Source organism: Gopherus flavomarginatus, chromosome 1 (genome assembly GCF_025201925.1).
Source record: "Gopherus flavomarginatus isolate rGopFla2 chromosome 1, rGopFla2.mat.asm, whole genome shotgun sequence".
NCBI classification, from domain to species: Eukaryota; Metazoa; Chordata; order Testudines; family Testudinidae; genus Gopherus; species Gopherus flavomarginatus.
In genome coordinates this window covers 228,778,979-228,792,431 of record NC_066617.1, presented here as the reverse complement: position 1 = coordinate 228,792,431, position 13,453 = coordinate 228,778,979, and the positions used below count along the sequence as shown (strand labels likewise).

General features: G+C 37.6%; 1 protein-coding gene across 9 annotated transcripts in view; it reads right to left on the bottom strand.

Moving 5' to 3' along the window:
• ADGRG2 (adhesion G protein-coupled receptor G2) overlaps positions 1-13,453 on the bottom strand; it is a 101,781-nt gene that overhangs the window by 51,419 nt on the left and 36,909 nt on the right. For 3 of the 9 annotated variants that reach the window (XM_050936473.1, XM_050936476.1, XM_050936474.1), the window contains exons 3-12: positions 12,772-12,825; positions 8,535-8,567; positions 5,085-5,132; positions 4,961-4,987; positions 4,657-4,695; positions 4,119-4,160; positions 3,184-3,228; positions 3,047-3,079; positions 2,740-2,778; positions 1,078-1,119 (exon numbers count right to left, since the gene is read on the bottom strand). In XM_050936473.1, coding sequence (XP_050792430.1) covers positions 1,078-1,119; positions 2,740-2,778; positions 3,047-3,079; positions 3,184-3,228; positions 4,119-4,160; positions 4,657-4,695; positions 4,961-4,987; positions 5,085-5,132; positions 8,535-8,567; positions 12,772-12,825 — 402 coding nt within the window. The remainder of the gene's footprint in view (positions 1-1,077; positions 1,120-2,739; positions 2,779-3,046; positions 3,080-3,183; positions 3,229-4,118; positions 4,161-4,656; positions 4,696-4,960; positions 4,988-5,084; positions 5,133-8,534; positions 8,568-12,771; positions 12,826-13,453) is intronic. The other 6 variants (XM_050936475.1, XM_050936481.1, XM_050936478.1 and 3 more) reach the window with 6 other exon arrangements.

Below are 13,453 nucleotides of genomic sequence, written 5' to 3'. Positions count from 1 at the left end.
ATCACTGTGATTTTCTTGTATTCTGTGTTCACACTGCGATTCAAATTGTGTCTGACTGAATAGTTTAAAGCCAATGCCTATCCCACTCAGGCTAAACCAATCTGTTGGATTCATACATAGGTTAGAAGATACTAATTTCAAACTTGTTTTGAACTCAGTTTTACCTTGTACATTTGATTTGGCCAGTTAATACTATGTTTGAAGAGTCAGTTTATTGAAAAAAAACACCTGTTTTTAAATCAAGGATGTCATCCTCAACCAATTTTAAAACATTTCATTTTTTTTTTCAAGAAAGATGGTTCCTGGTCCAACGTATCCTACAGTCTTGCCCCTCCACACTCTGATGCTCCAACCACCAGAAATACTGTTTGTGTGCTGCCACTACAGGTCTGAGCTGCACACTGTATTAGAGATGTATGACTCATCATATTGATACTGCCCCTTTCACGCATAGGTACAGCAGCACCACACGGGCTTTGTGGCCACACAGCACTCTCTTGTTCTGAAATATTGTTCCATACTTCCTGTTCTACTCTGTGAGATAAATGGATTTGTGCTTTACTGAATCATGGCCTCAATTCACGCTCCCATTACCTTATCCTAAAGGCTTCACTGGATAACAGCAGCCAATCAAAACAAACTGTATGATCTTGACAGATACCATAAACTGAGTCAAACTAGGCCTTGTCAATAGCTGGATTGGAGGCTTTCAGGTATTTAGGAGCCTGTGGATTATCTGTGCAGCAGATAGTGGCTGCTAAAACTACAGTACATTAATGGGAACATTTTAATCAAACAGAAGTTAGGAAATTCAAAGATAAGGTTCACATAGCAATGTTAAATTTATCCCTTTCATTTACTGCATGCTTTGTGATGGGCCCTGTGGGATTAAAATCTCAACTTTAATGTATATACAATGAAATCATATGAACACGATACAAAACAAGACTGATTTCTCATATGAAATACCATAATAAAAAAGGCATATTCAAAATACTTGATCATAGGCTCCCAAAGCTCATAAACCAACCACTTCTGCCACTCAAAATAGAGTTTAACAAGGATAAAAAGCCATACCTGCTGTGGTGGAGAAGTTAAATTCAGGGATATTAGAAGTTTCTGCAGAAAAAAAATAAATACAAGAATTTCTAATAAAAAGCCTGTGAAATACTGGTTATATAAATGAGCTGCCAAGTCACTTTCTGATTTCTAGTTCAGACTCTCCTCTTGTTTGTACTGTCATGAATCGGTAATAATTTATTTTAAAAGATGAGCGAGTTGCTTCAGAATAAAACTTTTGCAAGTGAATGAAGAATTAGGCCTCTGTCTTTAAATTCAGAGATCAGGAGAGTGAGTTAATTACGTCCCTCTTGTTTATCATAAGATTGACCCAGTTTAAACCATTAAACGTATTCCCATATTCCACCATGATGGACACCATATAAATATGTGTAATGAAGGCGGTGGATATTTAAAATTGTTTCAAAAATATTTTGAGTAGTTTTAGCAATTATGACACAGGGCCAAAAAGGGTTAAGTAACTTGTAGGCTAAATGACCCAAATTCCTATGGGTCATGAAAGACATATTAGAGAAGTATATAAATGCTAATTAGGGCTATTTCTTATAAATAACTAACATAGCTATGTTAAATAGACTAGAGCTTTGAAACACAAACCTGTATTGTTAGAGAATTAGAGGTAGCATTAATTGTATGTGGTTACTTATATCTTGTTAGATGTTAACCATCTAAACAGATGGTTCCTGTCTGTTTCTATATTTACTGATGCACAGATAAAAAGGGAATATTAACATTTAAATGGAACTTGGGTGTAATAATTTCACTGTCTATACTTCTCTTTGAAGCTTGCAGTAATCTGTCTGTGAACCGCTTAATGGATAATTACCTCATGCTGATGAATGCGACTAGTTACCTGTGTATACATAGGAAATAGGTAATTCTACTTCAAAGCAAATATTCTTTACCCAAGGACTGCATGCTGTCCAGAAAATATATAAAGGGCTTTTGGGACCTGTTCCTTTCGCCTCAGATTTGCTTACGCTTTGTCAGGGGAAGTTTGAGTCGCAAGACTATGGTCTCCAGTGCATTCTGGATCACCCTGATATTGGAAATGGATATTGGACTATAACCTGATAAACTGATTCAGGAAAGGAATCTTTGTAACTCTGAAGCTCACCATCTCTACTATGAACCTGACCTAAGGGCTCAATGCATTTCTGTATGTATAATGATCTTTTAACCAATATTCTCTCTCTCTTTTCTTTTAATAAATCTTAGTTTAATTAATAAGAATTGGCTGTATTTGGGTAAGATCTGAGATATTCATTAACTTGATGGGTAATGTGTCTGATTCTTTGGGACTGGTAGAACTTTTTCATATGATGATCAAGATTTTCAGTAATCCTCATCATATGTGACTTGGTGGTCTGGTTTACTTTAAGGGAACTGTGATTTTGGCTTCTGGGTAACCAGTAAGGTACTGTAGAAACTGTTCTGTTGCTGGCTTGGAAAATCTAAGTATCAGAATAACCATCAGTTTGGGGGATTAGCTGCCTCATTCTTTGTGGCTTGTCCTAATTGAGCAATCTCAGCGTGGCTCCTAGGACCCTGGTCACAGCAATCTTACTGAATTCACTATTCAGCACAGAATCAGCATTCCCACATATTTTCTAAAATACAAAAAAATGGAGAAAAATACTATGTAAAGATAAGCATTACCTGTCTGGTGTGGCTCCGGCCATACACTTAAAGTTCTGTCTAAAAAGGAAAAGTGTTTTGTTTGATTAACAGTTTCATACGAATTTCATATTTTCAAAACTCTATCAGTGCAAACTTAATGAAAAAGGGTGGCTAACCAGCCAATATGATAAACATTTTAGGGTTGTGAAAATAATGATCATGGGCCAAATTTAACACTAATTTAAACAAGTACAACCCTACTGAATACAAGAGAGTTTTGTCTCTTACACCAGATCTGAATTTGGCTCTCATTCTAAACTTCATACTTGTGTAAAATAATTCTCACCTTCAGCACTTGTTCTTTCTAGTGAAGTTGTATCTGAGTAATAGAACAAAAATAGAAAAAAGTAAAAATGTACACAATAAAAAGGTAAGACAAAAGCTGAATACATCAAAATATGAGAAATATTAAGAAAATCTTGCCTGAAGCATTAATGGGGTAGGTGATAAAAGTAATGATAGAGGATTCTGCAGCAAAATAAATAAATAAATAAAAATAGAGAAGCATAACATTAGTGCTTAAATTTTTGTTTGTAAGAAAATGGGGCCAGATTTTAAGCTCACTACGCCCACAACTGGGGGCAGAATTTCAAAAAAGTTAAAGACTCCAGTTTAGGCATCTGAAGGAAGTAGACAGACTTTCAAAAATACTTAGAACCCACAGAGAACAAGAGGTGCTGAATACTTTTGAAAATCTGAATAAGTGCTTGAATGGGGACTGCTGGTAACTGAGCTTTTGTGGAAAATTTTGCCCTTGGATATTTGTCCCATGTATAGCAGATTAGTCTGGTGCAGCCTGCCCAGTAGCTATGAACTTCCCCACCCTTCTTCTACTGAAGCTGTGACAGCCCTGCCAGTCTAGTCCTGTGACTCTCTTGCAAAGATAGCCAATTGTTCTGAATTGTGGTAATTATGTGTAACATACTCATATAATTGTACATTGTGCCTACATACAGCCATTTTTACTAAAAATTGACAAAAGAATGCATATAATTGCTTCAGCTATATACATGAAACAGAAGAAAATGTATCCATAGAAGCAGGAACAGAGAAAACCAATGTTGAGGTGAAAATTTTAATCAAACACAAGTTGGGAAATTCAGACAAAACTGTAACATTAAATCCATTTCTTTCCATTACTGAATGTTTTATGACAGGACCCTGTAGGTTTACAATCTCTGTTCTAATGTATATACACAATGAAATCATATGAACTTGGCCTACAGTAAGACTGATTGCTAATGTGAAATACAATAGTAAAAAAAAATATTTAAAATATTAGAACATAGACTCCCACAGCTCATAAACCATGCTTTTATGCCATTCAGAATACAATTTAACACAATATAAAGCCTTACCTACTGTTGTGGAGAAGTTAAATTCAGGGATATTAGTAGTTTCTGTAGAAAAAATGAATAATTTAAATGTAAGAATTTCTGATAACAAGCCTATATAATACTGGTCACTTAAATGAGCTGCCAGGTCTCTTTCCCATTTTTATTTCAGATTCTCCTCCTGTTTGCACTAGCATTAATCCATAATAACTTGTTATAAAAGATGATTGAGTTACTTTAAAATCAAACTTTTGCAAGTAAAAGGAGAATTAGCTCATCTATCTCCAAGTTCAGAGATCAGGAGAGTGGGTAAATTATGCCCCTCTTGTCTGGAACATTACTGACATAATTTAAACCATGAAATGTGTGCCCATATACCACAGTAGTGGACACAATACAAATGTGAATAATGAATGCGTTCGATATTTAATAATAATTCAAAAATATTTTAAGTGGTTTTAGCAAGCTCACTGAATTCACTTTTCAAACAGAACCAATATCCCTAAATATTTTCTAACGTACAAATTAATTTTTAAAAACCTCCAAAAAAATAAGCATGTACCTGTATGGTTTGGCTTTGGCAACACACTTAAAGTTCTGGCTGAAAGGGAAAGGAGTATATTTTGGATAACTGTAAAATATCAATTTAACAGTTTTTTTTAAAAACTCAGCCAATGCAACCTTAACTGTGGGGTGGCTAAACAGCCAGTATAATAAACCTTTTTTTCAAAGTTCAAAGTTGGCCAAATTTAGCCCTAGTTTAAACGAGCACAAACCTATTGAACACAGTGGAGTTTTGTTTGCTTATGCCACGTCTGAATTTGGCCTTAATTCTACAATTTTTGTGTAATACATATAATTCTCACCTGCAGTGCCTGTATCTGAACTTGTAGCTGAAAAATACAAGAATATTAAAAAATCATAAAAATGACAAAATAAAAAGTAAAACAAGCTAAATAGATCTAGATATGAGAAATATTAATTTCTTGCCTGAAGCATTAATGGGGTAGGTGATGAAAGTAACAATAGAAGATTCTGCTGGAAAGAAAAGAAAAGAAAATAGACAAACATAAAGTTAGCGCTTTATTCATTTATTTTTTTCTAAGAATGTCAGGGCCAGAGTTTCAAACTCTCAAGATTAGTAAATGGGGACAGAATTTCAAAAAGCTAAACCTACAATTTAAGCACCTAAAAAAAGGTGGCCAGGTTTTTAAAAATACTCAGTATAGATTGAGAACAATGGGTGCTGAATACTTTTGAAAATCTGAATGAGTTACTGAATGGGAGATGCTGTTAACTGAGTTCTTTTGAAAATTTTGCCCTTCGTGTTTTTAATACTTATGAAAGACAGAGATTAATCTGGTACTGTCTGGCCAGTAGCAATGAACTTCCTCACCTTCCTTCTGTTTCAACTCAACCTTGAGCAGTGACAGCCCTGCTAGTCTAGTCCTGTGACTTTGCCAAGCAAAGATCACCAATTTTATTGAAATATAGAAAACTGTAAGAAATATGAATTGTCTATTTTGCATCAAATTAGCTGGTTTTGCTAAACATGAAAAAGGATGTAAACAAATGTTTCAACTACATACATGAAACAAAAGAAAATTATATCAGTACAAGCAGGAACAAAGAAATGCAGGGAAAAAATCAGGAATATATGCAGCAACTTATTCTTCAATGAACACAGTTAAAATGTCTTTCCCCACATTGCAATACAAGAGTAAATAGTGTTCAAAGGGCAGTGTAGCTCAGAGGACAATGTAGCTCAGGTACAACCTGTGATATCTCAGTGACTACTTTGAAGGGCTCTACACAACTGCTTGTCAAAGTATCAGTAGACACCAGTACTATGATTTTTTCTGAAGGGCTTCCTAACAAGGTGATTTGTCATCACAGAAACAAACCTGATTCCCATCTATTGAACTGTAATACCACTTAGTGGGAAGACCCATGAAACTACTACAAGATCTATTACAGAACTATTAAGAAATTCAACCTCAAAGCCTGGTGTGGGTATACCACAGGGTGGAGAGCATGCTTGAAATTTGCAAGTCAGGTTCTATGGCATGTATACATTAATACACATTCCATTTGACTGTGATTTTTTTTAATTTAAAAAGAAAAAAATCCTCTACAGTTCTTTCCTATCAGTTGGAGATAAAACCAGTGACTCATGATACTTTTACTTGAATTATGGCCAAAAAAATTCTCACTCTATTACTCATGGCTTTTAACTGTGAATTACAGGTGTGAGTCAGGTTTTTTGGTATTGTAACCTGAAATTCAAGGAAGAAAAGGAGATGCCCCTCAATGCTAACAATGAAATGCACATACTCTGTAATACATCCTTTATAAGAGTCATCTCAACACAAGCACAAAAAAAGCTTGTTTTGCTCTATATTTATCCCTGGTTAACTCTTAATGGGCAGGAATTCTCAGACATTTTTATACTCTTAATAGAAAGATTCTTGCCACTGTTTAGTCTATTTCCCATCCTAGGTATTCTTGGCTTGAATCTTCCTTTACACGTGTAAAACTACAATGAAGACAGAGTTAAAATAGATGTAATTGGGAGGAAAATCAGGTCCTACATCATCTACATTTAAGGATTACGAAAGAGAGGAAAAACATATATATTTTCTAAGACAAATTAAGAAATGCAAAAAAAAGTTATGCAAAAATGATCATGAGTCTGTTTGGTTTAACTCAGGCAACTCACTTAACATTCTGGAAGGGAAGTTTTGTTTTGTTTTAATAGAATATTAATTTAATATTACAACAAATGCACTTTCCCAGGCATCTTAGGTACCTTATTTCAAGTGCAGATACTTCATGTTAGGTACAAAAACTTTCTATGGATGATTACAGTACTTTCATAATATGTCATTTCTATAAAATATAATTTTGTACACTAAATGGGAATTGTTCTGCAATTTGCTGGAAAGGTCAGAATATATCCTTATGCATTAAACTGCTGTTACAAAATGGGTCAAATATTCTTTTTCGATGTTCTATTCTGCTAATTTCTGAGGAAGCTAATCTGACATCTGTACCTTCCCTCGTCAAACAAAGTTTCTCCTAATATCATCTGGCAATGGAGCATAAACGCAAAATACAATAATTCCATAACTCATTATGGCATATATTTTGTTTCCCATTTTACCTAAAGTATTATTTACAGTATAGAGCCGCCTCCATAAAAACAGTTTTTGTTTCTTCAGCTTCTAATATGACTCCTCTAACCAGTGTCAAAAATTTCTGGCATTTATTATCCTCTGGTAAAGTAAAAAAAGAGGCCCAACCCACATTATAAAACATTAGCAAGACAAGGTGAATGAGGCAACATCTTTGACTGGACCATCTTCTGCTAGTGAGAGAGACAAACTTTTGAATTACACAGAGCTCTTCTTCAGGTCTCAAAACATGACAGACATTTGCAAATGACCGAGCGATGTCAAACTAATGGCTTCAGTATATGCCCTCTGGTGTCTGCCAGGGAGTAGGGTCAGGGCACAGGGGCTTTCCCCTCTCTGCCTGCTTAGTGGCCAGTTCCGGTACCCCCAGTTGGCTGGGGCCCCTGGGCACAGGCCCCATAGGCTCAGTGGCTAATCCGCCACTGCAAGTGAGACAGGCTTGTTCAATCTCTTTATCAGTTCAATCCTTGGCCTACACTGATGCTACCAAGAAGGATGTCAATCACAGCAAACTGAAGTGATGTTTATGATCTATTTGATTGTCCAGAAAGAAGTCACATAGGCCAGGGCATGGCAGTAACATGATAATATTCTTTTAACATTTCTTATGTAGGCCAGATCGGAACCAGGGATCTAGAGGTGAAAGGCTCTATATTATTTTATTATTTTACCATCAGTCCTAAGATGTCCATTCCATCTTTCCTATGATGACTTATGTTTATAAGTCACTCAGAGTATGTTTACACCACATCTGGGAGCAAACCTCCCAGTTCAGGTCTACAGACTCATGCTAGAACCCAAAAAATAGCTTTGTAGACATTGCTTTGATATTGTGACTTGGGCTGGAGCCCAGGCTATTTTTAGGTCACTAGAGCTAGCCCCGCTAGCACAAATCTATGCTAGCTCCCAAATGCAGTGTGGACATTACTCAGGAGCTTTTAAAAAGCCAACCCTTCATTCTCACATCTCCAAATTCCAATGTAATCGTAACTACGGAATTGCTAAATTGCTGCTAGCAAAGTGGGGTCCTGGTCCTTGACCCAGGCTCCTAATGCTATGGTAATACAAATAATAAATAAAATAACAACAAAATATTTTGAGGTTTTGAAAAAATGTCCTAAGGCAAAATTCAGCACTGGTTAAATACGCACAAAACCTCACTGAACATAATGGAGTTTTGTCTGCTTACATCAGGTCTGAATTTGTCCCTAATTCCACAGTTCATAGTAGGTAGAATAATTCTCACCTGAAGTGCTTGTCTTTTCTAATGAAGTTGTATCTGTGAAAGAAATATAACAATAATAATAAAAAGTAAAATAAAATAAAATAAAAAGGCAAAATATAGGTTAGATACATCTAGATATCAGATATGTTAATAAAATCTTGCCCGAAGCGTTAATAGAGTAGGTGATAAAAGTACCAATAGTACTGATTCTGCCAAAGGGGAAGAAGGTTGGGGAAGAGGCCTAAAATTAGTGCTTTCATTTTTTTGTAAGAATCTGGGATCAGATTTTCAATTGCTCATCACCTATAACTCAGGACAGAATACAAGAGTTCAAGATCCAATTTAAGTACCTAGAGATGGTCACATTTTCAAAAATATTCAGTATCCAGAAGCTGACATTCAGAACAATAGATGTTGAGCACTTTTAAACACCTGGCCACTGATTAAGTGCCTGAACTGAAGTTGTTAGTAGCTGAGCTCTTTAGATAATTTTGTCCTTAGTTTTGTTTAGCACTCATAAAAGAGAGAGATTAATCTGGCCAGTAGCAATTAATTTCCCCACCACTATTTTATTGCAGAATACAGCCCTGCCAGTATAGTCCTGTGACAATTTTGAAAAAAAGATTCCCAATGATACTGGATTGTGGTAAACTATACGTAATATGGATTGTTTATTGTACCTTAAATTAGCTGTGTTTGATAACAAATGAAAAAGGATGTAAATAAATACTTCAGCTACATACATGAAACAAAATAAAATTATGTTAATACAAGCCATGAAACAGAAATGCAGAAATGTTTGGGTTTTTTTAAAAGTCAGGGATGTATGCAAAAGCTTATTCGTGAACACACACATTTTAAAAGTATTTCCATACAATATAGTGTAGAAGTAAATAGTGTTCGGAGGGCAGCCTACCTCAGATGCACCATGTGACACCTCAGTGACAACTTTGGGTATGTCTACACTACGGGATTATTCCGATTTTACATAAACCAGTTTTGTAAAAGAGATTGTATAAAGTCAAGTGCACGCGGCCACACTAAGCACATTAATTCGGCGGTGTGCGTCCATGGTCAGAGGCTAGCGTCGATTTCTGGAGCGTTGCACTGTGGGTAGCTATTCCGTAACTATCCCATAGTTCCCGCAGTCTCCCCCGCCCCTTAGAATTCTGGGCTGAGATCCCAGTGCCTGATGGGGCAAAAATCATTGTCGCGGGTGGTTCTGGGTAAATGTCATCAGTCATTCCTTTCTCCGGGAAAGCAATGGCAGACAATCATTTCGCACCCTTTTTCCCTGGATTGCCCTGGCAGATGCCATAGCACGGCAACCATGGAGCCCATTCAGCTTTTTTTTTACTGTCACCGTATGTGTACTGGATGTCGCTGACAGAGGCGATACTGCAACGCTACACAGTAGCATTCATCTGCCTTTGCATGACAGCAGAGACGGTTATCAGTTGTTCTGTACTGTCTGCCATGCCATTGTAAATTGGCAATGAGATGACGGTTATCTGTCATTCTGTACTATCTGCTACTGTCATGGGTGCTCCTGACTGAGGTCGGCCGGCAGCGCAAAGACAAAAATGGGAATGACTTCCCGGGTCATTCCCTCCTTTATGGTATCTAAAAATAGAGTCAGTCCTGCCTAGAATATGGGGCAAGTATACTAGAGAACCAGTGTATCAGAGAATCAGAGAGCACAGCCGCTCTGTGTCAGATCCCGCAGAAATGATGAGCTGCATGGCATTCTAGGGGGTGTCCCGGCAGCAACCCCACCCGTTGCTTCCCTCCTCCCCAAACCTTCCTGGGCTACCGTGGCAGAGTCCCCCACATTTGTGTGATGAAGTAATAAAGAATGCAGGAATAAGAAACACTGACGTGTTAATGAGATAAAATGGTAGGGAGGCAGCCTCCAGCTGCTATGATAGCCCAGGCAGGACATTAAGCGGTGCGGGGGAGAGGAGCCCAGCATCCTGCTGCTATGATAGGCCAGGCAGTACAGAATCTTTTCTTTACACATGAAAGGGGGGGGGGGGGCTGATGGAGCTCAGCCCCTAGTTGCTATGATAAGGACGGTTACCAGCCGTTCTGTACCATCTACTGGGAATGACCGGGAATCATTCCTATTTTTACCCAGGCGCCCCCAGCCAGCCTCACCTGAGGCCAGCCAGGAGCACTCATGGGCTGATTATGACAATGGATAACAGTCATATTGTACCATCTGCCACCGGGGAGGGGAGGGGAGTGGATACTGCTCTTCACTGCCGCAGCATCGCGTCTACCAGCAGCATTCAGTAGACATAGAGTGACACTGAAAAAAGTCAAGAAACGATTTCTTTCCCTTTTCTTTCACGTGGGGGGAGGGGGAGTAAATTGATGAGCGATACCCTGAGCCACCCCAGACAATGTGTTTGACCCTACAGGCATTGGGAGCTCAGCCAAGAATGCAAATACTTTTTGGAGACTGCTGGGGACTGTGGGATAGCTGGAGTCCTCAGTACTCCCTCCCTCCCTCCATAAGTGTCCATTTGATTCTTTGGCTTTCTGTTATGCTTGTCACGCAGCACTGTGCTGTGGACTCTGTATCATGGCCTGAAGATTTTTTTCAAATGCTTTGGCATTTCGTCTTTTGTAACGGAGCTCTGATAGAACAGATTTGTCTCCCCATACAGCGATCAGATCCAGTATCTCCCATACGGTCCACACTGGAGCTCTTTTTGGATTTGGGACTGCATCGCCACCTGTGCTGATCAGAGCTCCACGCTGGGCAAACAGGAAATGCAATTCAAAAGTTCGCGGGGCTTTTCCTGTTTACCTGGCCAGTGCATCCGAGTTCAGATTGCTGTCCAGAGCGGTCACAATGGTGCACTGTGGGATACCGCCCGGAGGCCAATACCGTCAATTTGTGGCCATACTAACCCTAATCCGATATGGTACTACCGATTTCAGCGCTACTCCTCTCGTTGGGGAGGAGTACAGAAACCGATTTAAAGAGCCCTTTATATCGAGGTAAAGGGCCTCATTGTGTGGACAGGTACAGCGTTAAATCGGTTTAACGCTAAAATCGGTTTAAATGCGTAGTGTAGACCAGGCCTTTGAAGGGCTCTATACAACAACTGTTTGTCAATCTGTCAGAAAAGACCAGTACTAAGTTTTCCAAAGTGTTGCTAAGAAGGCAATTGTCATCAAAGAAACAAAAATGATAAATGTACTAAAAATAATGATTACATCAGTTAAGAGAGAATTGCACACAAGACATAAGTAACCTATTTCATGATGCAAAGGAGGGCAAAAAGCTTCTGATTCATAGGTTAGATTATTTTGGAAATAAATTTATTTTGGCCTACTGTCTTACAAAATCCCTTGTACAGTACACCGTTACTCCTTGCTCATGGGATTAACAGCTAGGCACAAATCCTTCAACTTTAAGGATTCTGATGGACTATTATGATTACAATTAATTTTCTAAGACAATTGCGGAACCCAAAAGCAGGGATTAGAATGAGTGTACATTGCTAATAGATTTTGTCTCAGCTGACAGTGGGACAGGGGATATTCTGTGAACAACCAATAAATGAGGCATTAGTATGGAAATTGCACCTTGGCCTTACCTACAGCATTGTGTTTAGCATGGGTATTCAATTAATTGGAAATGTGGCAGATGGGGACCAGTTCTGCACAGCAAGACTGTCTTTTGTAATAAAAATACATATGTATATACAATTATTTCTATTTAAAAAGTAACAATATGCCAAAAATGTTTCAATAAAGTGTTAAACAGTAAACAGCGAGCTGTGCGCTTGTGTATCAATTTTGTCCACCCACATTCTGCTATAAATAATGATTTTATGGATAATGTTTATCCCCTGAACATCTTGAAATGTGTCTTTGGTATTTCTACCAGCTGTGTATGTGTGGTGGGAGGAAATCTCCATGTTGTCTTCACCTTCTCTTCTGTCTCCCACTAATTATTCATTATTTAGTGGGCTGTCAAAGGCTATGGGCCAGGCAACTTGAATGTATCATTCCATTCCTGAGAGAGTTACTGCTAAATTGGAGTGATTCCACTAAGAATAGAAGAGTTTGTCTAGATGGTATATACAATTTTATTCTTATGAAAAAATAAAACTAGACTGATGAAATATAGGAACTTATTTACACAGTAGCTTCTTTGCATTACTTCAATTATCATGAGGCGGACACTTATCTGCCATGAATTTGCAATAAATCAGAATGTTACAGTTAGTGATTTTCTTACCAGATATGGTTTCTGAAGATTTTGCAACTGATGATCTGGAAGTTACATCATTTGCTGTAGAGAAAAAAAATTAACACAGTTTGTTGGGGAAGCTGAATCCATTCAGATAAAAATATAACCATCCTTATTGGTCTTCCATTCAATTGAGTTAACTGGGAGTATTCACCAGTAGAGGGCAATACCTAACTGTTAAAAGGACTTTAGCAGAACCTCTCTGACTCCAAGAGAAGAGAGAGATACAAAATCTCTTTTGGAATACCAATACAATCCTTAGTAATATAGAGGGATCACTCTGAGGTTCACATACTATTAAAAAGACAATTTGTATTACAAAATGTAAAGAAACCTCAGTTCATTTTTGCTGGACATGATATGTTGAGCTAAACTAAAAGCAGTAATTATGAAATACATCTAGATGAAAAATATCCTGAGAGATATTAAAGCATCCAAGTATGTTTTATGACAGTTTTCCCCCACATTGCTTGCTAGTTTTAGCTAATATTCTGTCCTATTGATAAATAAAAGGATTTTCTCAAGGAAAAAATCCAACAAAAGGACCAAATCACTTTAGTCTCACAAATACAGTAATCCTATCGAAGTCAAACTGACTTCAGTGGAGACATTGATTTAACTGAAGTTACATCAGGGATTAATTTTGTCTGTAGGACTATCTGAGTGAGAC